This window comes from Theropithecus gelada, chromosome 5, assembly GCF_003255815.1.
Source record: "Theropithecus gelada isolate Dixy chromosome 5, Tgel_1.0, whole genome shotgun sequence".
NCBI classification, from domain to species: Eukaryota; Metazoa; Chordata; class Mammalia; order Primates; family Cercopithecidae; genus Theropithecus; species Theropithecus gelada.
Genome location: NC_037672.1, coordinates 60,520,844 through 60,548,344, shown reverse-complemented (window position 1 = coordinate 60,548,344; position 27,501 = coordinate 60,520,844). Strand labels below are relative to the sequence as shown.

Sequence of the window (27,501 nt, the reverse complement as noted above, 5' to 3'; positions counted from 1 at the left end):
ACTTTAGAAGCCCAACTCTGACAAAAGTCTTCCCTTTTAAAATGTCTTAGGGGTAAAGCTAACAGAGTCGCCATCAGAGTATTGAGTTTTATATGTTGTTAGTAGTTTCCAGGTCACTAACCACATTTTTTTTCCCCCAGGAAATGAATTCAGGAATTTCTTTGAACACTTAGCTCCATTGGAACATTAGTCTAAGCTTCTTTTTTATTCCCAGACAAGCATTCTTTATCGGAATAGTAAGACACCTTTGGAACAGGGGCAGGTATTGTTTTTTGTTCGGACTAAGGGGTAAATAAATGGCACCAAAGGAAGGTAGAGGATGTTAAAAATCTACGGCTCAAAATTCTTACATAGTTTAGCAACTAAAATTCTAATGGTGGGTTATGTTTTCTTGGGATTCTACACACAGGTGGCATGTGGACAGCAGTTGGAAAGTACAAAAAGAAGTTAAAAGTATGCTAGGAAGAAAAGTAAATGAGGAAATGACAGAGGTGCCAGAGCCAGGTGAAGTGAAGAGGTAAAGCAAAAACCCTTCAAAGATAAAGATCATCAGATTTCAATTCTCTTGTCTTTGTTAGATGAAAGGTAGGCCACTCCTGTGTCCTCAAAATGAGGGGACATTTCATAGAAGGTGCACTCTCCTGGTACCTTCCTAAGCCCAACCAGTTCTGAACCTTGCCCCCCACCTTCCCGGCAGTCCCAGCTCCAAGCCTGCAGCTTTGAAATGCAGGCCTTTGGAATGTACGGCAGGCCTGGACAGAACACATCCTGAATCGTAGTCTACCGACTGGCATTGCCTGATGCTGTTTATGCTTGTATTTACCCAGGCTTCCATCCAGCCACATAAATTATAAACTCATCTACACACCCACTGGGGAATCCAATGCACGCACGGCACAAAAGAGAGAATATGAAATATTTCCACAGGTAAATAAATACAAGATTTAAAGCTCTGGCTTACGTAGATATTAAAATTAGTATGAGGATGTAACTCTTTCTGTAAAAACTTCTTGTTTAGATAGCCCTAGAATCACTTTTTTTAGGCCTAATACCACTTTAGGAAATTTATTTCAGCTGCTACATTTAGCTATCTAATACCATAATAGAGCTCTCATAGCATTTTTCCAAACTATCTTTGCAATGCTTAAAAGAAACACTTAGATCAGGGGTCAGTAAAGTTTCCATCAAGTCCCATAAAGTAAATATTTGAGGCTTTATGGGTCATACAGTCTGTTACAAGTATAAGACGCTGCAGCTGTAGCAGAGAACAGCCACAAGAAAATATATAAATAAACGTGTGGCCATGTTCCAATAGAACTTTACTTAAGGACACTGAAATTTGAATTTCAGATAATTTTCACATCATGAAATCTTCTTTTGATTTTTTTTTTCTACCATTGTTACCCTGTGGGCCATACAAAACAAGCAGGTGGCTAGATCTGGCCATCAGCCCATAGTTTGCTGACCCCTGGTGTAGATGGTTGAAAGATCAACCTTGTTGCTGTCACAGTAAGCAAAGTGGTAGAGGGATCAGGGAAAGGCAGTGCAAGGAGAAAGGAGGCAATATTGTGAAGTTGCATTCATCATGGTTTTTCTGTATCTTATGATGTTCTGGTATCTTATAAATTTTACTGACAGGGAAGAGACTCCCAGGACTAGCTAATTCTTAGAGACAGCAAAGGACTTGGCCCTGAGCATACCCAACTATTGTCAAGAACATAGCCCCAACCTTCCCCTTTATCTAACTCTCACACACCAAGCCAATACAGAAATTGCTCTAAGTCACCCGAGGGTCCAGGTACCAGGCAAATGGAGACCACCCCTCCAGCCCAGAGGCTGCTGGAATTATTCAGACTTGCCAATCTGTAACTGTTGACCTTGCTCTGCCTTGCCTCCCTGCAGAAACCTCAAAGCCTATGCTTTCTTCTTGCTCCTGCTTCTGCCCCCAGCCGACACCAGTGCTTCCCCTGTGGCCCTGCATGGCATGGCATGTGCCCTTTTCTCTCGGGAAATTGAGTAATATAAAGATTTCATTGTCACTGGCCTCCCTGTATCATCACTTAGCTACTCCCATAAATTAAAATCTCAACAGGTATCAAGAGGCAGAAGTGCCTTCCTACTCTCAGTGGGACCCCAGGACCAGCAGCATCAGCATCCCCTGAGCCCCATCCCAAAGCCACAGAATCTGCATCTGCATGGGAAAAAGATCCCCGGGTTATTTGCAAGGATATTGAAGTTTGAGATGCTGTGGTGGTGTGGTTTAAAGCTTCAGGTCTGCAATTAGAAGGCCCATTTCATGTATTTGTGCCTCCCATTAGCTATGTGGCCTTGTACAAGTTATTATTATTTCCACCCCTAATAAGTAGAGATGAATCTATGCTAAACACTTAGAAAATGCCTGGCAAATACTACTATCATTCTTTTTTAAAAAATAAATGCCCATGCACAAACTGTTGAGGCAACTTCCTCCGATACATTCTTAGCCAGTCTCTTGAACTGATCCACTGCAATTATAGCCCATGCCCGCCCCCAACAACTCCACCCATAAAAGAAAAGAAAGACGCCACAACTCCTGGCCGCAGAGTGTAAAATATATTGATGGTTGTAAAGGGACAACTTGGGGATATTTTAGGTCTGCTGAGATGATGCACAGCATACATACATGCTCTAGTTTTTGGAACCATGTCATTAAGTTTTCAAATACATCTGTTTTGAACATGGTATTTTTTTCTTCATTAGCACGAATTACTACTCTACAGTTTCTTCTAGAGTAAATAAATATAATGGCTGTTTGCAGAGCAACTACAGACTTACTCAGATGTTTAACAAGGTGAACAATTTCACAATTAGATCAACCATTAACAGCAAGGTGTTTTTCATCTGTTTTGTTTACTGCTACAGCAGGGGGGATGGTAACTTTTCCAATTTATTCTTTGTTGACATCTTTAGTTACCAACAGACTCCCAAAAATAATGAAAAGTCAGTTAAAAAAATTAAATTGTAATTATGCCATGGGCTTTCCCAAGATCCTTAAAGTCAGCTCATTTAAATTTACAAGAGAAAAAAAAAAGGCATCATGGAAAACTAAGTAACAAAAAACTACTGAAAAATACATCTGTAGAACACAGTGGTCAGTTGTAAACAGCTCAGAAGGGGAAAAAAAAAAAAAAAAAAAAAGTCCTTCTAGTATGTTAAGCAGTCCAATGACAAACTCTGCTTTTTTTTTTCTTTCTTTCTAGTGGCTATTTTCCTACCACAGTGTTGAGCTTCATTATTATATTAAATAACTTATATGGGTAAAAAGGAGTTTGCTAACCAGCAGCCAACTCAAAACCTTGTAGGAGGAGGGAGGAGAAAAATTTACAACACAGCACACACTAAGGGGAAACCAAGTCTGCAGTCAGCTTCCAACCAGTCTTACCCCTCTCTGGCAATACTGATTGAGCTGAGGTTTGGGATCTAAACGTGGGGGATGGGGGACGCGGGTTTAGATCCCCTCCCTCCACTCCCTTCTTCATTTAAGTTAACAAAAGAAACACGGGCTTCCTCAGAGCCAGCACTCAGCTGGGCAAGTCCCATTAGCAGCAAATGTTCAACCAAATAAAAAAGAACACACACACACACAAAAGAAAACTCCATCCAGGTGCAGAGCTGTGATTCACATGGAAATTCCAGGAGATGAATCATGTGCAGAGCTGGGATTTTTAGAGGATTCTTTCTCAAGTGTCTTCAGTGAACATTTCAGTCTCACAAAATCGGAGTCTGTCAGCTGCAGGAAATAAGTTCTCCATCTGGTCTTGAGTGAGCTTGCATGCTTTGCTGACCGGGGTGCTCCAATGACTGCAGGGTCTTCATGAGTGTTCTGAGTACGAGATGCCAGAAAACAAAGGCCAGCCCCTCCATGATCTGCAGGAAGCAGCAGCAGCAGCAGCAGCAGCAGCAGCAGGCAGGCAGCTCCCACGTGTTAAACTCTGCCTAAGAGGCTCGACCTGAGTAGTAAAAACAACACAACCTAAGACAGAATGTAACAGACTACTTGAACTAAGATGAAAATGCCTTGTGTAATACTAATTTATCTATCCTGTGTTTTAAGTTTGATTTTACAAAGTTAAACCAGGAAAAAAAAAAAATTCAAGCTTTTAAGTTATATTGGCTCTCTGGGAAAACTGCTAGTCACTTAAAAAAACAAACATTTATTAATGGAGATGGCAAAAGCTTAAACAGATAAGTCTGTATCTTGAGTAGGTTTATATTATAACAAAAACAAAAAAAAAAACCAAAGATCATTAATAATAAAGAGCTTTTAGGTATAGGTTATCATAGGTGGGTTTACTTGGTAGATATAAGCATCTTCACAACACATTCCATGAACATTGGGAGAGTTTAAACAATAGTTGACAATAAGGGTGTCTGCCATCAGAGGTGTATTTGTCATTGCCACTGATGAATCTACGTGTCTGCAATGAATGGGTCTACGACCGCCAAGAAAAGCATCTACGTAAAAATATCTTACTGCCTTCAAAGCTAATGTACAAAAGTTTTCAGGTAGGTACAATGATTCCAGAATATAGTCAGCCCACTCTATCTGTGGGTTTTGCACCTGTGGATTCAATCAACAGCAGATAAAAAATATTTGAAACAAAAAATATGTCTGTAATGAATATATACAGACTCTTTTTCTTGCCATCATTCCCTAGGTAATATGGTATAACAACTATGTATATAGCATTTACATTATATTAGATACTGAAATTAATCTAGAGATGATTTATGGTATGACTATACAGCATTTACATTATATTAGGTATTATAAGTAATCTAGAGATGACTTAAAGTATAAGAGAGGATGTATGTGGTTATATTCAAGTATTATCTATTGATTATTTTGAGTTTACCCTAAGAGGTTATGTTTTCTTGAATCAGTAAGATTGATGGCCACAAGAAAAGAGTATTTCTTCAAACAACAGCAACAGAAAGTTCCATTTCATTATACCAGGGACTGGAGCATCCTCAGATTTTGGTATCTGCAGGAGGTCCTGGAACCAATCCCCCATAAATACCAAGGGATGATTATGCTTAATCTTAGTATCCACTTAATGTATGTATTTTGTAAATTATAATAGCCTGTTTTATTTTGTTTTAACTTCTTCGTGGTTGCTATGCTTTGGCCAACACCTGTGATAACCCAGTACCATTCAATGACACTACAGGAGCATGGGCTGAGGAATAATAGAGAGCAAGACTCCGTGTCCAGAGCTGGGGGAGACATTAGGGGAAGACCCTGTGCCTGCCCTCAAGGGGCTTACATAGCAATAGGGAAAAGAACCACAAACACTACACAAAACTGCATGGCTGGTAATGAGAGAGAAAGACTACCTCCTGACTGTATGAGTTCTGGAGAAAGTCTTTCTAGGGAAAAACCAGCCAGGGACGGGGGAGGCGTTGGAGCTGGGCCGTGAGAACAGACAGGACATGGAAAAGGCAGAGTGCATGGCTTGAACACCAACACAGATGGGAGTTGTTCTTCAAAGCTCCTTAAAAAACAATTTTAATGTAGAAACTGTCTTTTATACCAACTTTCATTTCAACCAATTGATATGGGAGTGCTGGGAGGGGAAGAGCACAGTCCCTTTAAATAATACAGAATGGGAGAAGGGAAGTGCTGGGTAGAGAAAGGCGGGTCCCTGGCTAGGGCTCCACTCCCAAGGACCTAGGTGAGAACAGACATTTCCTGCCCAAATGTTGCATTTCCCAAGACCACCCTGGCCCACCATGCCCCCATCCTGGGCCTATAAAAACCTGAGACCCCACTAGGCAGACACACAAGTAGCTGGACGTGGTGAGGAACACATCTGCTACAGAAGACACAATTGGCTCGTCATCGAGAGGACACTGAGGGAAGCACACTGGTAGAAGGGCATGCCGGGAGGGCACACCGACGGACGCCAGCACACCGGACTGACTGGCGGGATGAGGCGGAGTTTGGCAGGGGCCGTCTGAGGAGAGGTTGGTCATCGAGAGGACACTGAGGGGAGCACGCTGGCAGATGGGCACACCGACAGACGCCAGCACACCGGAAGGCCACTGACTGGCGGGAAGAGGCGGAGTTTGGCAGGGGCAGTTGGAGAAGAGCCCAGGCCACTGAGTGGCCCCACTCCAGTGTTAAAACATCTCCCTTTGGGCTCGCCCATCGGCGGAGAGCTACTTCCACTCAATAACACTTTGCACTCATTTTCCAAGCCTATGTGCGACCCGATTCTTCCAGTACACCGAGGCAAGAGCCCTGGGATACAGAAAGCCCTCTGTCCTTGCCATAAGGTAGAGGGTCTAATTGAGCTGGTTAACGCAAGCCACCTATAGATAGCAAAATAAGGGAGCACCCTCTAGAGGTCTGAGCAGCAGGGCACTGAAGAATCGAGCCACACCATATCCCCATTGCATGCCCTGGGAGAGGCACAAGGGAACCTTTCCCGTTTCACAATCAAATGTTAGATGTCATATGTTACGTGAACAGTACAGACGTGGGAAGACATTATACAATTCAATCTTTAGCTTTTAATGTCTAACCTCTGACTTATGAACCTCTCCAATCTAACCACTAGTTAATAGGAATATGTCATAAAATAATAAGAACTAGAAAATAATTTTGTAGGTAGGTCTGGATTGATTTAAAATGTCTGGAGACCATAGGTAATGCAGATACCAGATACCAGTCATGTGTAGCCAATCTGCTTACAAATTTTTTTAAAAATCTACAAGAAAAGTAACAAAAGCTAAGCTATACCCAGGGATCCCACCAAACTTACTGTTTTTAAAAATACAGAAAGGAGGGATTAAAAAGGAGACATATGGAAGGCAAAATGTATCAAAAAAGGATAACTAAAAGGAGTGATTCTCAAATCTTTTATCCAGCAAGATATGCACTCTGAGGCCCATGTTTTGCACATGAATAATATTAAATAGCACAGTGAAATATTTTAATACAAACACAGATTAATACAAAATTTTAATTGAAATGTGCCACTGCCAGGCACAAAATTATATATATATATGTATAATTAGTCAATGCATTTGAGTTCTATACATATATATATATATAGGCATCAGCCCAACAAGCCTGTTATATCCCATAGCTTTAGGCATTGGCCAAACCTTCTTTATGTTTGAGTCTGGGGATACAAGAATCATCTCCAATCCTTCACCAATTACTATGATATCCTAAGGATAAGAATTCCAATGCCTTCATACCTTATCCCTCATCCCTCATCACTGGGAGGTACAAAGAAGGCCTAAGCTTTCCTTTGAAACAAACACAACCACCCAAAACCAAGTATATCTTAGATATCCTGGTTCATAAAATCTAGCCTAATATCAAGTATAATGAAGGCTCTCAAATGATTCTGGGACCACAACAAGAAGAGAAAATGTGCTTGTAAACCCTAGTACAAAAAGGTATACATTCTGAGTTTCTCAGTAGGACTATAATGATAACAATTTTGATTATATTACACCCTGGGCTGCTTGTGGCTATTAAAGTATCTCAAATGCTTAAAATACAAATTTAACCCTAGTTTTGTTCAAAAATACTCATAGAATAGCAAAAGTTGTAAATCTGAAAAATCTCCAGATTATGTTTAAAGTCCCAACTCTCTCAAACAAAGAGAGGACTGAGATCCACTTGGAAAGTGGCAAACGCAACTTTATAAAGCCTACTGGTACCTCTTTTTTTATCTCAGGTTAAATAAAATTTTACTGTTAGAAGAACTATTCAGAAATGAAGTCTGAACTGATATTTTAGACAAAGTCAATGCATTTTTTTTTTAACCATACTTTGGTTCAGCCCCTCATTCTATTAAATAATGGGAGAGAAAAAGAACAGTCTCTGTATATCTGCCAGTATAAAAAAAAATGAAAGGCAATAAAGCAGAATGATGGTAGTGAGAATTCTGAGCCACAAAGATTTGGTGTACAAGAGATAAGGTGCAGAGGACTTGGAACAGATAGACAGCAGCTCCCTACAAAACGCATGTGGCTTTCTTCAAGTAAAGCCAATTTCCTTCAGACTTGTGCAGCAATGAGAAGAATGAGACCCACCTTAAAGACTTCCACCTGTCTTTCTCTATATGATTTTCAGGTCCTTCACTCTCATAAGAAGCCAAGTAGAGAGCTACAATCAAACAAAAGGAAGTGCATTAACATCAAAGCCTTCTCCTGATATATTATCTACCACCATCCATCCCTTGTTCAACTTGAGCCAAACTCCATAGCAAGATACTCTTCAAAATATCAAGTCATGACCAAGAAGCTTCACTGTTTCATGAAGAACACAGATTATCACTTTGCCTCTGACTGACCATCTCAATGAAAACCCAAGGGCTTCTAAGCCAAAAATGCACCTAATTACCTAAGTATGTATAAGGCAAAAAAAGCTTATAAAATGTAAGCCATATGACGCTGCCATACACTTAAGACTTAATGTTCTTCACAAAGAAAGGGCTGAGGGTTCTTTCCTCGTAGACTGAGTTGTTTTTTCCTTTTTTCTTTTTTTTAAAACTCTTTACTAGGTAAAAAGCCAGGTTTTCTAGGCCAATTTTCCATCCTTCTAATATTTTTCTTTCTTTTCAAATCAGAAAGACTCTTCATTTGAAAATTCAACTTTGTTATTAATCCTCTTTATAGAGATTAAAAACAATCAAATCCCCTCTGGCATAGGTGATATTAATTCAAAATGTTCTCCCGGTTGGGCGTGGTGGCATAATCTCAGCACTTTGAGAGGCTGTGGGCAGATTGCGTGAGCCCAGTAGTTGGAGACCAGCCTGGGCAACACGATGAAACTCTGTCTCTACAAGAAAAGAAAAAAGAAAAAAGAAAAGAAAAAAAATTAATCGGGCATGGTGGTGCACGCCTGTACTCCCAGCTATCTGGAAGGCTAAGGTGGGAGGATTGCTTGAGCCCAGGAGGTCGAGGCTGCAGTGAGCTGTGATTGTGCCACTGCGCTCCAGCCTGGGTGACACAGTGAGTCGCTGTCTCAAAAAAAAAAAGTCATTATTGTAAATACTATCAATCTACTATGAGAAATTGTTAATAGGTGCTATTAATTCCTGTAATATTAGGATATATCAAATCAATAAAATAAATCTCTAAATATTTTATGAGCTCACTTCTCTTCTGATGATTTTGTTCTGTATCTAATCACTTGTTCTGCTTCAAATTCCCTAATGTTTTAACAGGTTAAAATGTTCCAGTACTTTTTTAAACAGCAGGGGGTAGCAATTTACTGTTTTTGTTTTTTTTTCTCCAAATTACATGGACTATCAACATGCCACAAAACACCTTTTGTCTATTCAAGTAAGTTCAAACAAGAAAAAAAAATTCTTCAATAACCCCATTTGTGCCCATAGCTTTGCAAATCTGGTATTTTAAAGAATACTTAAACACAGAAACATACTGTTTGTAGGTGAATATTAAGTGCAAATATTTTAGGGACAAATCATACATTTTCTGTGAAACAGAAAACTCTTAACATGGAACAGATCAGAGGACAGGCCTCACTACTGTGTGAGTAACCAAGCATTTCTGTACTAATATCCTAAACAAAGGATTTGGGGATGCTAGTGGTAGCTCCCACTGAATGGCCTTACCATCTTCACTGAAGACTGGTACTGTGATCAGATACTGCAAGATCTTCCGGTCCCTCTCAAATGGACACTCCACTTGTTTCCATGTCATAAATTCACTCACTTGTTTGGCCAGTTCCCAAAATTTCTGGAAGATAAATAAATAAAGAACATAAAGGTGATCATAAAAAAATAATTATGAGCTTGGGAGAGGCAATTCCATTCGAAATGATTCCTTCTTATTTTATTAAAGAGACAGGGTTTCACTCTGTCACCAACGCTGGAGTGCTGTGGTACAATCATATAGCTCACTGCAACCTCAAACTTCTGGGCTCAAGCAATCCTTCAGCCTCAGCCTCCCAAGTAGCAGGGACTACAGGTGCGAACCACCATGACTAGCTAATATTTTAATTTTTTGTAGAGACAGGGTCTCACTGTTGCCCAGGCTGGTTTCAAACTCCTAGCCTCAAGCATTCCTCCCACCTTGGCCTCCTAATGGACTGGTATTACAGGCATGAGCTACTGCAGCTACTTTCTGGTCTTTGCTCTTCTGAATCATATAGTTTTCTTAATTTAATAAAACTCTATTTGTGAGGTATAAAAATTTTCTCAAGCTTCCTCAAACAGTAATAATCATCATAATGGCTCAGTTACTCTCTTCTACTTGGTATTGTTAATTTCTTAAACAAAATAACATGGAAAGAGATAATTTGTTCTGAAACCGCAGAATTGGCTTTGGCTGCGTGGCCTGGAATGCAGTGCTGGAGAAGCCGCCCCTCTCCTTGTGCTCGGATTTTTGTATCCTACTTTATCACACTCACCTCAAAATTGACATGGCCATTGGGAAGGCGGTTGGCACAACCCTCATTGAGGAAATAAATATCTTTGATTAAGAGACTGAAGAATGGTATCACAATCTAGAGGAAACAAAAGATTCTGATTTGTCTGGGCAAACAAATATTTAGTCTCTCATAAAAATACACGAGATTAATGAACAACATTAACTTTTGATTATATGAAAGGCCACAAAGAATTAAGGTACAGTGTTTTGTTTCTTACACAACAGTAATTTCTTCCTTTGCATAATTTTGCTTACAATACAACTGCTATTTATAACCAAAGCACAGCAAGGACAAGTAGCATTGGGAAGTGAATAGGTTAGTACTTTTATTACAATTTTTCCTGTTTTTCTCATTGCAGTAGTATGCAATAAAATCTGAAAACTCTAGCTATTAAGAAAGAAAAAATACCTAAAAGAACTCTTGCCTTTCATTTAGCAACCCCTTAGCAAAATGTTAATAGAATACCTATCACTGCAGGCACCATTTTTTTTTAGAGACAGGTCTTGCTCTGTCACCCTGGCTAGAGTATGGTGGTGCAATCATGGCTTACTGCAGCCTTGAACTCCTAGGCTCAAGCAATCCTCTAGCCTTAGCGTCCTATGTACCTGGGACTACAGGCACGTGCCACCACATCCAGCTAATTTTTAAAAATTTTGTGTAGAGACGGAGTCTCACTATGTTGCCCAGGTTAGTCTTGAACTCATGGGGGTCAAGCAATCCTCTTATCTCAGCCTCCCAAAGTGCCCAGATTACAGTCATGAGCCACCAAGCCCAGCCATGTACCAAGAGTTTAAGATGCATGACCCATCTCCCTGCTAGAAGCTGTACTGCTTATTATTTAGATGTCTACATTTAAGACAGATGTCTACATTTAACTTTTTCTTTTAGATAAACATTTCTTCTTGAAGACATTCCTCAAGATAATGTGAGAGCGCAAGGTTTTAGAATAGTTGCTACAAACTTTCTATTGTAAACCTGGCCTGTATATGACGAACAAGTTAGCACCTGCTCATGGGAAATCACCTAAGAAGTACCTTGCACAATATGTTTTGAGACAAATGTGCCCCAGGTGAAGGAGGAAATATGAATGTATAAATTAAAATTAATAGTTGTTTAAAAACAATAAACCTTTAAAAATACTTTCCCATCTGAATCCTTTGGCTTGATGAGGTGGTATTTAATTAATTAGCCTAAAGCAATAATCTCTCAGTAAGTACCCCAAATCATACTAAACCCACAAGAAACAGAGAAAAAGGCTCACATACAGTAATTTCCATTTTCTCTCAAATGTCAAAATATTTTTAAAGATTCTAAATTTCCTACAATGTAAAAAAATCCATTAAACACCGATTGTGGGTCTATCTTGTTTGCCCAAGATCAGATCTTTGAAGTTTCCTAAGCTTCACTCAGGTGGTACTTCTATATTGAGTGAACAGGAAAACATACTTTTGGGCTCCCACACAAAAATATTAAGTATCAATTCCCTTCTAAGGAAAAATTCAGATTTTCACCAAAGTCATTTAAAAAACAAGTTTTGATTATTTTTGTTTCATTGATTTCTGAAAATAACCAAAATGAATCTTCCATTTTCACATCTTTGGACATCTCACCTAAATATACTTTTAATCATTTATTATTATCTCTGAAAGTCTCTAAAGCCAAATTAGTAAAGATCTCATTACCTTTCCTTCTAATATGATTGGCTATTTTCCATTATGTTAGAACTAAACAACATAGTAACAATAGTAAAAGTACAACTGAACCTTGCTTCTTTGAAAGACTATTTGTGAATGGGAATGCTGGACTTTGGATGCTGCCAGACAACAGTAAAAAATTTGGCTTCAGAATTTACTGGTGGTATAAGCTAGGAATTGGCAAACTGTGGCCCTCAGGCCTCTTTTTTATGGCCTAGGAGCCACACATTTTACATTTGTAAGTAGCTAAAAAAATCAAAATAATAATATTTCAAGATGCATGAAAATTATATGAAATTCAAATGACAGTGGCCATAGAGCTTTAATGGAAGAGAACCATATTCATTCATCTTCATATTATCTATGTCTGCTTCTGTGCTACTGTGTCCAAGGTGAATATGCACTTAGAGGATAATAAGGATAAATCATCGTAAGACGGCCCCAGGGAAATAAGAACAAAATTATAATCAAGATGTAATATTTGTATACTGTAGCAGCTTTTAAACAAGAACTTTATTTTTGTGCTCTATTCTTTGGTGCTGAGCTGTGAGATTCATGAGGTGTTGATCATTGACTGTTTCTTATTGATATTTAAACTTCTCGTACATTCACACCAAGTGCCTATAGCTGGAATAGAAATTCTAGGTGGCAGAGGCTATACCTTACATGATTTTTGCATTCAGGGGTGCCTGCAAGATGCTCCACTACTGACTATCCCAATCACTCTTCCATAAAAATAAAAATATAACTAATCTTACTTATGACACTTTACTGCTCTGTTCCTTATGCCTGTATACAAGAAAGAAGTCTTGCAGGCTTCAACTTTTCATTTATTCATGGATAATTCCCTTCAGATCTGTTGCCCCTATACAAATCTAATACAGTGAAAATCAGATTATAAGGACTTCCATGAGCTAAGTGAATGTACACATTATTAATAGGACAAAGCAAAAGTTTATTTTCCTCAAGGTCTTGTCAATGATGTTTTTAGCAGGAGAACTTCTCAAGTAATAGCATTTTTGAATTTCCTTTCAAAATATTCTTAGTTCAGAAACCCAGCAACTACACCATAAGGGTTTTGCCAGTTCCACACCTAGAAATGAATGCTGATAAATAGGACCAAGTAAGTTCACAGGAGCAGAATTGGAATGGCAAGAGGATTTAAAGCCACGTAATCATATGAGGAATGGTTAAAAACCTGGAGACACAGGTTCTATATTAGGTACCTAGAGATGTGCCACTCTGACCACACAAACTTGAGATTTAAAAGGATACAAAAGATTCACCATATTGGTCAGGCTGATATCGAACTCCTGACCTCAGGTGACCCACCTGCCTCAGCCTCCCAAAGTGCTGGGATTATAGGCGTGGGCCACCACGCCTGGCCAAAAATCCCAATTTTCTTGAATAAAAGGTGGATTTAACTAGAAATGCTTTCACTCTCAGCCTTTGAGACCAACTGTAAAAAGAGATGGCAGTTTTTAAAATGGCTGTGAGTTTTTTTTAATTTTACTTTAAGTTCTGGGATACATGTGCACAATGTGCAGGTTTGTTACATAGGTATACATGTGTCATGGTGGTTTGCTGCACCCATCAACCTGTCATCTAGGTTTTAAGCCCCACATGCATTAGGTATTTGTCCTAATGCTCTCCTTCCCCTTGCCCCCCAGCCCCCTTCTGGCCCCAGTTATGTGTTGTCCCCTCCCTGTGTCCATGTGTTCTCATTGTTCAACTCCCGCTTATGAGTGAGAACATGCAGTGTTTGGTTTTCTGTTCCCGTGTTGGTTTGCTGAGGATGATGGCCTCCAGCTTCATCTGTGTCCCTACAAAGGACATGATCTCATTCATTTTTATGGCTGCATAGTTTTCCATGGTGTATATGTACCACATTTTCTTTATCCAGTCTATCATTGATGGGCATTTGGGTTGGTTCCATGTCTTTGTTATTGTAAATACTGCTGCAATTAACATACGTGAACATGTGTCTTTATAGCAGAATGATTTCTATTCCTTTGGGTATATACCCAGTAATGGGGTTGCTGGGTCAAATGGTATCTCTGTATCCTTGAGGAACTGCCACACTGTCTTCCACAATTATGTAAATTATGTTGAACTAATTTACATTCCCACCAACAGTGTAAAAGTGTTCGTATTTCTCCACAGCCTCAGCAGCATCTATTGTTTCTTGACTTTTTAATAATTGAATGGCTGTGCTTTCATTTGTTTAATGAACTACAGAGTACAATTTATATGTTCACATAGAACCTGTTTAAAACAAAACAAAACTAAAGCAGACACAATGTATTAAATGATGTAAAGGGTAAGTACTTGGGACTTTTTGTAGAAAAAAACTTAGAATTCCACAACTGAGAAATTTTGGAGGGATTGCACTTCAGAATTTCTTTGGCCAACGCTGTAGCTCCCTACTCACAGATATGATTCCACAGACTTCTGGGGCAGAGCCCACCAAGCCCTCACTGAAGCCCATGCAGAGAGAACCTTGCCTGCCCTGCAACACAGAGAAGGTGAATGAGGCCACGTACAGCCCCTTCGGTGGGCTTACTCTTCAGTGTGCTGCAATTCTCCCACATGTGCTCATTGTTTGAAGCTTAAAAGACTTCATATTAGATTCTTTTCTCAATCTAATCGCAAGCGTACTGGGATGGAGCAAGTAAAACTTAAAAGCTGGCAAACCCTGTCAGGCTACAGTAAGACTGTCATCTCTGCTTCATACCCCCTCTGATGTTATAAGTTTCTTTATTTAAAGAAAAAATTTGAAGGATTTACAATATCCCTCAAACATTTTTAGAACTGATATTTCAGATCTGATTGAGAACCAACTTACCATTTACTAAAGGTGGGGTTGTGTGTTTATTTTTATTTTAGATCATTCAGGCTGAAGCTTTTTCAAGGGACGTGATTGGGAAGCTGTGAAAGGTTTTTTACCTCATTTTCTTTTATTTGTGGAAGATATAGTTTAAGTTAAAAGATGGATGGAATTGAAACCAAAAATAACCTCTATCAGGCAACCTTCATTAACCCAGTTACCATAACTAAGCATTCACTTCTCAAATAACATGACTGCCAAATGTTGCAACAGCTTACCCTTCCTCTGTAAAGAAATATGACACCAAAACGTGCCAAGGAAGGACCCTCAGAATCAAGAATATGGTAGAAGAAGGATGGTACTAATTTGTTTAAGAGTAGGGTAGAGTGAGAAAGGACCATTAATTTCTCAGACATTACCCCTGTACTTTTTCTGCTACCCCCATAATCCAATTAGTAACAGCACGCCTAATGCTACAGCAACTAACCTACTTTCTGAAAATAAATGACTTAACCATGGGAGGTAAGCTAATTCTTTTAAGAGAAAAGGTTACATTAAGTCAGCTACCTTGTGCAGAGCTTAAATGTCTATTTTCCATTAAACTAAATTACTCTTTAATGCTATTAGTCATCTTAACATATGACTTAATGTATTGCTTGAAACACAATTAAGAGGCACTACAGAGTAATTATGTAAGTAATGTAATAATAACACAGCAATATCCAGTCTAACAAACTTTCTGGTAGCACTCACCGTCTCTGTGTGGCAAGTGGTATCATTTCTAGAGTACATGTCTCTCTTAAATCTCAACAAGTAAAAAAGCTTCAGTGTAGTAGTTCACATAGCATTTCAGTAGAAAACACAGCAAGTCTACCGTAAGAAAGACTTTAAGTGCATACCTTTTCTCTACTACTATGAGCAGTTAAAGACCTTTGTGCTGCTCCACGAAGAGCTGTTCGATAATTATAGAAATTGCTTGAAGGGTCCATCTGATGCTATAGATAAAAGACAGAAGAATATTAACTCTTTATTTATTGTAAACTTCTGTAGGAAGTTTATGAGATCACACATTAATTACATATGAAATTCAAAATTAGTTAGGAAACTCAGTAGGAATATGATTTATCCTTCTCATACACACAAATGCACATGACACACATTGCACAAGTGTTTTCTTTCCTGAGGTTTGGTGTAATTATGTGAGCTGATGTCAGCTTCAATAATGTTAAACCTAAACTACATTCTTTCTAGGCTAATTGTTGAGCTTAGACGTAAAACTAATAGGAGTCAAACACCAGCATTAGAAAAATTTCCTGTTTGCTTCTGAAGGTCAATGGGCCCACTGATAGTTAGCCATGTATAGTGATCCACCACTTTGTAGTGACAAATCATGCACAAATAATTGAAGCATATCATTTGCAAGAAGGAAAAGAGATGTATTGGGTTGTATGAATAGATCATAAAATAATAGGTATAATGATAATTTCCAATTTGGGAGAAAACTTGGGAAAGAACGCTTTCTTCTTATCTCCAAAGATAGTAATTCAAAGCACTGGCACACCAAGGTAGTGCTCAGATGAATATGATTCAAATACACATACTCTGGCACACGATTTTTTTTTCTTTTCTTTTTTGTTTTTTTTGAGATAGGGTCTCACTTTGCCACCCAGGCTGTAATGTAGTGGTGTGATCTTGGCTCACTACAGCTCCCACCTTCCAGGCTCAATCAATCCTCCTGCCTCAGCCCTGCAAGTAGCTGGGACTACAGGCACGCGCCACCACACCCGGCTAATTTTTTGTATTTTTCATAGAGGTGGGGTTTTGCCACGTTGCCCAGGCTGGTCTTGAACTCCTGGGCTCAGGTGATCCTCCTGCCTCAGCCTCCCAAAGTGCTAGGATTACAGACATGAGCCACTGCACCTGGCCACAATTCTTACTATCCTCAGAATTGTATGGGAAGGGCTTTTTCACAGATCAGCTAAATTGCTGAAAGGATGAATAAATGTTACTCTGGGGATGGGGAACACTTCCCCTGAGACACTGAAGATAAATGAAGCTAATAGGCTCACAGTGAAGTAAAACTCTCAACTGCTCAGGACCGAAATTCCATTCTGGCATATAAGGTGATATGACTGACAGCTCACTATTTCCCCAGTCAATTAACCCCAGAATGGACATCTCTACCTATGAAACAACCAGTACATAATCTGATTTATTTTCCTCTCCAATTCTACCCACTCTCCTTTCCCGGGGTCTGTAAAGATGGATGGGCTTTTCCTCTGTCATAGTCTGAAGGAGAGGCAAGACCACATAAAGGAATTCCACTTTCCAGGTGTCAAGTGTTACTTAACAGCAAAACATCGGCTTCACATACCTCAAGAATGTCAAATTTTGCAGTCTTCACTTTGGCCCAAGTTTTTTTTAGTCGAGAGACTGGGCTCATATTCATACCAGCTTCCCATTTGAAATGCAGGGGGAGAAAAAAAGGAAAATTGAAAGAGAGAAATAAGAAAAACCATAAACATATACTTCTAAAAAGCATTCATTACTAAGTGAGAATTCTAAAATTAGTAAGTAACAAACTCCAATTGTATAACTTTTTTTTTTTTTTTTTTTTGCAAATTCTGAGTCGAGAAACAGCATAAATGCTACCATTGACTCTGTGCAGAGGTGAACACATTTTCTCTATAAAGGGAAAGAGAGTAAGCATTTTAGGCCATATGGTCCATGTCATCACTACAAGACACTATCACTGTCGTGCAAAAACAGCCATCATCCAGTTATGCAGATAACTACATATACAAATGGTTATGGTTGTGTTCCAGTAAAACTTTGTTTATGTGCACTGAAATCTGAATTTATATTACAGTCACATGTTAGAAATGTTAATACTATTATTTTCATTTTTTTCAATCATTTAAAAAGATAAAAACCATTCTTAGCTCGCTGGTCATAAAGAAATCAGTGGTGGGCCATATTTGACCCACGGGTCATAGTTTGCCGACCCTTGACCTAGAAACTAATGTGTCAACCACGCTTTGTGTGTATTATCTCATATAATCCCTCAACATTCTTAAAAAATATGCTACAGTTCCAAGGAGTAAGACATTTTCCCAAGGATATCCAGTTAACAAGTAACAGAGATGGAAGCTCACACGGAGCTAACACCATAACCCACACTCACTCCAACAAGCCAGGCTGCCTCTCCTGAATGATACTTTACGTACTATAACTATTCAGCAAAATATTACAGTGGCTGTTGTACAGAAAAGGAACCCACGCTAGCCTAAATGAGTACATATATTAATTCCACATCACCAACATTCATATTTTAAGGACGAGAAGTGGGAGATTGCTTCCTAATTGAGGTACAATTTACATACAAAAACTACACAGACCTTAAACACATAATTAGATGAATTTTGACTAATGTGTAAGTCCATGTATTACCACTCCAATCAAGATAAAGTAGCACATTTCATGATCCCAGAAAGCTCTGGGGCCTCTTCTGGTCACCTTTGGACCCTCTTCTGGTCACCTCCCCACCACCACAGAAATCAGAACACTGGCTACCTAAAACCACAGATTCGTTTTGTCTGTCCTAGAACTTCGTATCAATGAAATCATACGGTATCTACTCTTGTCTCTGGCTTATTTTGTACAACATAATGACTCTAAAATTAATCCATGTTACTTATACGTATCAACTGTTCATTTTTATTGCCGAACAGTATTTCATTGTATTAATATGCCACAATTTATTTAGCCATTCATTTGTAAACAGGCATTTGGATTGTTTCCAGTCTTGGGCAATTATGAATAAAGCTGCGTTCTTTTACAAATCTTCCTGTGGACATGTGTTTGCATTTCCATGGAGTAAATACATAGGTGTGTGCAATCTCTGCATTGCAGGGTATAAATATGTTTAACCTTATAAGAAACTGCTGAACAGTTTTCCAAAGTAGTAGTACCATTTTATACTCCTGCCAATAATGTATAATAAGAGCACCACTTGTTCCACATCTTCAACACTATTTGGTGTAACCAGTTTTTAAAATTCCAGTCATCCTAGTGCATGCAATGGTATTAATATTTTGCTGCAATTTAATTTGTATTTCTCTGATGACTAATGATGTGGAACACCATTCCAGATACTCGTTAGCCATTAATATACAGTATCTTCTTGCATGACATATCTGTTTCAGTCTTTTGGCCTTTTTTTCACTGGGTTATTTGTCTTTTTATTGATTTGCAGGGTTCTTTATAGATTCTGGATACAAGTTATTTGTCAGCTCTATGTATTACAAACATTTTCTCTGATGCTATGGCTTGCCTTGACATTTTCTTACTAGTAGAAGAGGGAAATTAAGTAATCTATTATCTAGACTGTGAGCCTTTCAGTCTCTGATTCAGATCATCTTTCTGTTTGCTATTTTCATGGAGTTAGTCAGATAAATAATAAGCTGAGACTTGGCCAGTATTTTTCTGGGGGGAGAGAAAGAAGAAATGGTATGTAAACAAAATGGAAAAATAAATTGGTGGAAGGGAGAATTTATTAGATTAAGATTCTTGAATTAAATTTGGTAGACTCTCTAGCTTTAAACTGATCCTTCAAAAAGACCTCAACTCTCTTCTTTTTTTTTTTTTTTTTTTTTTTAAGACGGAGTCTTGCTCTGGCGCCAGGCTAGAATGCAGTGGCATGATTTCAGCTCACTGCAACCTCCGACTCCCTGGTTCAAGCGATTCTCCTGCCTCAGCCTCCTGAGTAGCCGGAATTACAGGCATGCACCACTATGCCCAGCTAATTTTTGTATTTTTAGTAGGTAACAGGGTTTCACCATGTTGGCCAGGGTGGTCTCAATCTCCTGACTTCGTGATCTGCCTGCCTTGGCCTCCCAAAGTGTTGGGATTATAGGCATGAGCCATTGTGCCCAGCCTATTCTTTTATTGAAATGTTTATTGAGCACCTACAATTTGTAAGATGGCCATATAATTGATTATACAAACTAGGATACTTTTAAATGAAAGAATTATTATCAAAAGCTATTATCAATAATTAAGGCAAGACGACAGGTATAAATTGGAACAACTAAGACATATTGTTACCACACATATTTATAGAATGAAAGGAAAGAAACACAGTCTCTGATGTTAAAACCTCCATAATATAGAGGAGTGAGTTTGTACACTAGAGTAATAAGGTCTGCGGGTGATAAGTACTAGAAACCTGAACAGTTAGAAAATGTGCCAGTTCCTTAGGCCACCCTCTTGTCCAAGGAATCAGATAATTGAGTCTTGGATCATTATTTCTATAATACTTGATATGCAAGCTGCCAAAATGCTTTTTAAAACTCTTTATTTAGACAAGTATCTTACCTACAAGTCTTTGTAGATGAATATTTAGCTAAGGTTAACTTAAAACATTCCAAGAATTCTTGCATACTTAAGAAAGATTACACACATACTCGCACCCATTTGCCTATTTAAAGCATCTTGGACATTCTCAAGTAACTCAGGATTAAAAAACACAGTCCGTACTGACAAAACCATACTATTTGCAAATTTTCTGTGGGTCACTTTACAGGATTCGTAAAGATAAAGGACATGTATCCTCCACAAAATACTCACAGATTATCGCCATCAAGGAGTTGAAGTTGCCAATGTTAAAACACTCCCGAGCTACGTCAATGAAATACTCAATCATTCTTGCTCGGTGTTTTTTCTTAACAGGCTATATAGTAAAAGACAATAGAGGGCAGTTATCCAGTATAAAGGCCCAACAGTTCTAAAATAAGTAGAAAAAAATAATATTGAGAGCTAGGAGACAGAAAATTCATTTCCTCACCATACAGATTTCTGTAGCAACCAAGTAGCTGAGGCGATTAAACCATTCCACATAAGCTTCTAAGTTTCGTGTTTTCTTCCGTTCACTGTAGCAACTCTTTAGAGAAAACAAAGTAGACGGATGAGTTAGAGGAAAAAAAGAACGTATTGGATTCTCATTTTGTGAAATATGAGCCTTTATTCTCAGTTTATGGATTAGGCAAGCTTTTTAGAACAACAGAAAGAGAGGGAAAGACAATCACTGGCATTCTTGATTATCCTTACAGAAATATCGAAGTCCTTTAGGATAGTCCAGTGAAACACCTGAGGTCTAGAAATGTACTCTGATGCATTTATAAAAGTGTCCTTAGGCCGGGCACAGTGGCTCATGCCTGTAATCCCAACACTTTGGGAGGCTGAGGCAGGTGGATCACCAGAGGTCAGGAGTTCGAGATCAGCCTGGTTAATATGGTGAAACCCCATCTCTCCTAAAATACAAAAAATTAGCTGGGCATGGTGGCATGTGCCTGTAATCCCAGCTACTTGGGAGGCTGAAGCAGGAGAATCGCTTGAACCCGGGAGGTGGAGGTTGTAGTGAACTGGGATCACGCCATTGCACTCTAGCCTGGGTGGCAGAGTGAGATTCAGCCTCCAAAAAAAAAAAAAAAAAAAAAAAAAAAGTGTCCCTAACCCCTCTTCCCGAGAAACTAAGTTAGTCTGGATTGTATTTTCAGAAACACAATTCAGAGGAAGAGTTCTGGCTGCATTCCAAAACAATCCTGACTCAGTTAATGGAGTGCAAATACCAGCTGCTATAATCGATACAGCAAAAAAGTGGCTACCAGTACAGAGGAGTAGAAATTTTTCTCTTAAAATGAAGCATAGGACAACATTTTACAACATAATGTTGCAACGAACTAAGTGTCTTTCAAGTAGATAAACAGAAGTCTACACCATCATGGTCTTTAGTAGGGTGAGTAACACATTGTTCAAAGGCAAAAAAGTTCATCTCATCTTGAAGTTCAAGGCCAGCTTGAAGAGGCTAATTACACCCCTCTTTCCTTCCTTCCAAAAGAAACAAACAAACAAAAAGTCCACTAGCCTTCTATGGCAAAACAAATTCTTCACTTCCTGTATTAGGAGACACTATTCTAAGTCCGGAAAACAGCTGTTGTCCCTACTCCCAGAAGGGGGCTTTCATCAGCGGGTGTTGTAGTCTTTGCCTAACAATTCAAAATGCTTCCAGGTCACTGGAAGAAAAAAAATTTCTTATATGTGTACACTGATTTGACAGTCCACCCCCAGCATTAATTTCTTTAATAGTGGGCTGCACTTAGGCAATAAACCTCCCATGAGAGATTCACCTTAAAACAAGAGGCAAAGCGGTCAAGCCCTTTACTCAGCAAGCTGGATGTGCATCCTGTCTTTCCTGCCCCTGCTATTGTTGAATTATGGGCAGAACCTTCTCAGCAGATTCTTTTTTTTTTTTTTTTTTTTTGAGACGGAGTCTCGCGCTGTGTCACCCAGGCTGGAGTGCAGTGGCGCGATCTCGGCTCACTGCAAGCTCCGCCTCCCAGGTTCACGCCATTCTCCTGCCTCAGCCTCCGAGTAGCTGGGACTACAGGCGCCCGCCACCACGCCCGGCTAGTTTTTTTTGTATTTTTAGTAGAGACGGGGTTTCACCATGTTAGCCAGGATGGTCTCGATCTCCTGACCTCGTGATCCGCCCGTCTCGGCCTCCCAAAGTGCTGGGATTACAGGCTTGAGCCACCGCGCCCGGCCTCAGCAGATTCTTAATCTGCTAAAACCATTATGCTTTCCTCTCCTATTTTCATCACCACAAATGCCTGCATCTACTTGCTGTAAAGGTCCTACTAAATTTCCCAATAAGGAGGAAGAAGAGGCTACAAGTTAGTGATGGAGCAAAATTGTAAAGGAGCTTGGAGACCTCGCTCAAGAAAACTGCAATGAATCAGACATGGCTGATGGAAAAAAAAAATTCTGATTTTAAAATCTAAAACCGAATATAGGTCTAACTTCTGTCCCTTATACCCACTATCACAGACTGAGAAATCCCATTTCTGGTTTCAGCATTGACCTTTGGGTAGACTGATTACCTTGTCATTATCCAAAGGGCCCTTCTGCACGAACGCCTGAACAAATTCTTCCGGCCCAATATAATTGAGCCTCTCCTGAAACACAAACCCAGAAGGTCAACAGTATTAAAGAAAGTGAAAAGAAATGGACTGTCAACTCCCTCTATGACTTTTGGCACCACCTCCCATTTCTTAATGAAGATTATAAAATAAGCCTTTAACCCTAAATACTTTCATCATCTTCAAGGTCTGTGCAGAGGCAATTTTCTGCTTGGGTCAATACTCCACAAGATAGTGAAAGGTTAGCAGGTTTTGGAAAAACCGATTAGAGGCAGAAGGTGAGGAAGGTCAATAAACTCTTTGCTCTTCAGCCTTGTTTAGTATTTATTTACAAGTGAATCCCCAGAATATCAGAAGCATTCATACTCAAATCCATAAACATGGTATGTTTCAGCTGTCTCAGATGATTTCCCACTTGGATTATTCTAACCTCTCCTGTGACATTACTGTTGACAAATATATTGTCTGGCTGCCAAAGCAAATCCGTGGTTGTAAAGGGCAAAGATGATAACGGCCTTACCAGCTCTATATGAGTCAGCTGCTGCGCCAACGTGTAAGGGTCATTGCAGACAGTAATGATATCCCTTTGTATGGACTGTGGCTTGGTCTTGAGAACTGTGAGTCGATCTGTGGATGTGGAGCTGATTTTTGCCAGGACTTCTTCGTACTGGCTGAGTGCAGCAAGTTTGCGGATCAGACACTGCATCATCTGCTGGACATTCTTTCTGTATGTCTGCTAGGGAACAAGCGAAGAATTACATCCGTGCTCTGCATGTCTGGTTTTGCCACTATGCAAACTCAGAGACTATGTCCTCAAATGATTTTACCTGGACACTGGAGAATCAACTGGGTTAAGGGAAGTTACAGGAAGATTTGGCTAGCTCTAACAGTTTGAGACACACGCATAAGGCGTTTTCAAATCTGTAAGGTTTAGTTCTTCTTTGGGGTTGCTACTGAGAGTACAATTCAGGTTGGGCCATGAAAACACTACAGTGACAATTTAGATTACCTCTTGAGGGAATCCAGTATAATGAGTACTAAGTATAACTGAATGTCCTCTGTTCCAGCAAAGAAATGTACCTACCAGTTTACTGTTGGTGGGTTGGAATACATTGATCGCAAGTCAGTGCATCCTTTTCCTAACACTTTTTCTTTAGGGCCACCCTCTTGATTTCTCTAGCCTACCTAACAGAAATATACCATTACTTTCCACTCACCCCCTCGAACCACCTTCTTTTTGTTTTTGTTTTGTTTTGTTTTGTTTGAGACGGAGTCTTGCTCTGTTGCCTAGGCTGGAGTGCAGTGACATGATTTTGGCTCACTCACTACAACCTCCGCCTCCCGGGTTCAAGTGATTCACCTGCCTCAGCCTCCCGAGTAGCTGGGATTACAGGCATGCACCATCACGCCCGGCTAATTTTTGTATTTTTGTAGAGATGGGGTTTCACTATATTAGCCAGGCTGGTCTTGAACTCCTGACCTTGTGATCTGCCTGCCTCAGCCTCCCAAAGTGTGGGGATTACAGGCGTAAACCACCACGTCCAGCCTACTACCTTCTTGACTTACACATAAAATGTGGATTACCATGAGGAAGCAGTAGATATTCATTTCTGGCATCTGACCTCCATTGGGCTCATATTCATTTCTTTTGCACTCATGACTCACTATTAATGTTCACAACCGAACTCTTCCATGTGGCAATTCTCCCTGCAACACTACTCCCAGATGCCACTTTGTTTGCTACTTCATAATGCTGCAGCCTCATGCATAAGATAAACTGGTTTAAAAAAGCACTGCATGTAGTTTAGATAACTGTCAACTTCCTGACTTTTAAAACATTTGTTAAATCAAGAAATGACTTCACAATCCATCAATCCCAGGGCACAGCTATAACATAAGTTGCAGAGTCCATTTAGTCTTCCTTTTCTAGCCAAAAATTTCCAAAACAATATTCTTCCAGGTAAATTATGATGCCTGTATCAGAGAAAGGCACACAGGCTGATTCAATGCTAACACGGTCCTTAGGTTAAATCTCCAAAAGAGGATGGCCCCAGTAAACCTACAGATGTAGAAAGGCCTAGGTTTACGGCTCCATTGCCTTTTAAAAAAATACCACAATATCATTTGCTGAGATTAATTATCTGAAAATTAAATGGCATTTACCTACAAGTATAAGAGCCACAGCTTTTTTTTATAGAAGCAATTTTGTTTATTACAGTATATTACAAAAACCCAAACGAAGAGATATTTGCTTATGAGGAGAATAACAACATATTTGGAAATGGTTAGTTCTTGCATAGTCAAGGTGTAAAAAGCATACACAGACTTCTTTTCCTTTTCTTCTCTATTTGTTAGTGTATATTCTGCTGAGTTATTTAAACTGGTCCATTAGATGACCTCTATTTTTCTCTACAGTCATGGATCACCCTGAAATCACTAATGAAACACCTATGTACTTAAAAATTGAACCGTCAAAAATCCCACCTTCCATACAGCATTCAGGTTATCAGTTTAGAAAATGCTATTTGGTAGTATGTTTGTCACTCAAAAGAAATGTCTCTTTTTTGGAATTCAAAGCAGTTCAAGGATGAGTTGAGGGTTATTTCAAATCTCTCATTCCTATTTCCCCCTTCTCTTTTACTTTTATAAACTTGAGTTACATTAAAAATCTATGTCCGGGCATGGTGGCTCACATCTGTAATCCCAGAACTTTGGGAGGATGAGGCAGGAGGATCCCTTGAGCCCAGGAGATCGAGACAACATAGTGAGACCCTGTCTCCACAAAAACTTATTTATATATTGACTGAGACAGAATCTCACTCTGTTGCCCAGGCTGGAGTGCGGTGGTGCAATCTCAACTCACTGCACCCTCCACCTCCCAGGTGCAAGCAATTCTCGTGCCTCAGCCTCCTGAGTAGCTGAGATTACAAGTGTGTGCCACCACACCCAGCTAATTTTTTGTTGTTGTTGTTGTTGTTCTTGTTTTGTTTTGTTTTTGTTGTTGTATCAGTAGAGATGCGGTTTCGCCATGTTAGCAAGGATGGTCTCGAACTCCTGACCTCAAGTGATCTGCCCACCTCAGCTTCCCAAGATGCTGGGATTATTAAGCATGAGCCACCATGCTTGGCCTCTACAAAAATTTAAAAATTAGCTGGGCACCTGCAGTCCCAGTAACTTGGGGGAAACTGAGGTGGGAGGATTGCTTGAGCCAGGGAGGTTGATGCTATGGTGAGCCCTGATGGTGCCACAGCACTCCAGACTGGGTAAGAAAGCGAGAACCTGTCTCAACAAACAAAGCAAGCAAACAAACAAAATCTATCAACTTCAACTGTTTTATTCAGTCCTTTGTCCCAAATGTCATAACAAATGACTACATGAGAGTTAGATACTACTTCTAATAATTATGCAAATATTTCCCAGTGTATTACTCAAACTGGTTTCTGAACACCTTCTTGGAGATACCTTAGTTATAGCATATACTATCCAGGGTAGAATCCCTTCTCAGCCTTTTGGCTAGAACAAGTGCAGAGTAGAAAATACGTGTTACAAAGTTGAAGTTTCACAGTCCGTAAAGCCTGTTTACAAGAGCAACTCACAACTATATGTTACTACTTTACTAAACAGAGCTTGATATGAAGAAGGGACTTAATCTTCTTTGCTAAGTCTTTCTCAGAAAATGCTGAGTTTTCGGTATAAACAAATTTAACTTGTTTGTGTCCAATAGAATAGTTATTAAAAAGAAAAAGAAACATGGCCCAATCACATACCAGACTACTGTGTAACAGCTGAAAGAAGATACAGCTACCTGCACCAACATGGAAAGGTTTCCAAGACATAAGAGAGAAAACAAGCAGGGTGAAAAATACTAGGTAAACACACACGGGAACAAAAGCCATACACACTACTTTCTATGAAGACCTGTATACGTAGGAGCAGCTCTGGAAGGATACACACAAAATTGACAACAGCTGTTACCTTTAAGAGAGAAGTTGGATTGATGGAAGTTTTTTGGCCTCTTTTGCTTTGTATGAATTTTCGAACAAAATCCAAGTGAATATATTCCTATATTACTTGACATGTTAAAAATAAAATGTTTTAAAGCTTTCCCACAGAATGGGATTTCTTGGATAACACAGGCATGAGACATGCACAAGAAAGTTATTTTCACTTAAAAAAACCCAACAACTCTAGGCCGGGCGCGGTGGCTCAAGCCTGTAATCCCAGCACTTTGGGAGGCCGAGACAGGCGGATCACGAGGTCAAGAGATCGAGACCATCCTGGCTAACACGGTGAAACCCCGTCTCTACTAAAAAATACAAAAAACTAGCTGGGCGAGGTGGCGGGCGACTGTAGTCTCAGCTACACGGGAGGCTGAGGCAGGAGAATGGCGAGAACCTGGGAGGCGGAACTTGCAGTGAGCTGAGATCCGGCCACTGCACTCCAGCCCGGGCAACAGAGCAAGACTCCGTCTCAAAAAAAAAAAAAAAAAAAACCCAACAACTCACTTTAAAATATTCATTATTCTGTGCCTCAGCTGCTATT

The 27,501-nt window shown here is 39.5% G+C and overlaps 1 protein-coding gene across 3 annotated transcripts in view; it reads right to left on the bottom strand.

Moving 5' to 3' along the window:
- Positions 1-2,570: 2,570 nt before the first annotated feature.
- Positions 2,571-27,501, bottom strand: part of RASGEF1B (RasGEF domain family member 1B) — a 45,262-nt gene continuing 20,331 nt past the window's right edge. For 2 of the 3 annotated variants that reach the window (XM_025385653.1, XM_025385654.1), the window contains 10 exons: positions 23,480-23,692; positions 22,921-22,995; positions 20,826-20,921; positions 20,609-20,711; positions 17,355-17,434; positions 15,880-15,975; positions 10,439-10,534; positions 9,642-9,765; positions 8,095-8,167; positions 2,571-3,989 (listed from right to left, as the gene is read on the bottom strand). In XM_025385653.1, the coding sequence (XP_025241438.1) occupies positions 3,965-3,989; positions 8,095-8,167; positions 9,642-9,765; positions 10,439-10,534; positions 15,880-15,975; positions 17,355-17,434; positions 20,609-20,711; positions 20,826-20,921; positions 22,921-22,995; positions 23,480-23,692 (981 nt within the window). In that variant the 3' untranslated portion in view covers positions 2,571-3,964. Of the gene's footprint in view, positions 3,990-8,094; positions 8,168-9,641; positions 9,766-10,438; positions 10,535-15,879; positions 15,976-17,354; positions 17,435-20,608; positions 20,712-20,825; positions 20,922-22,920; positions 22,996-23,479; positions 23,696-27,501 lie in introns of all 3 variants that reach the window. The other variant, XM_025385652.1, reaches the window with a different exon arrangement.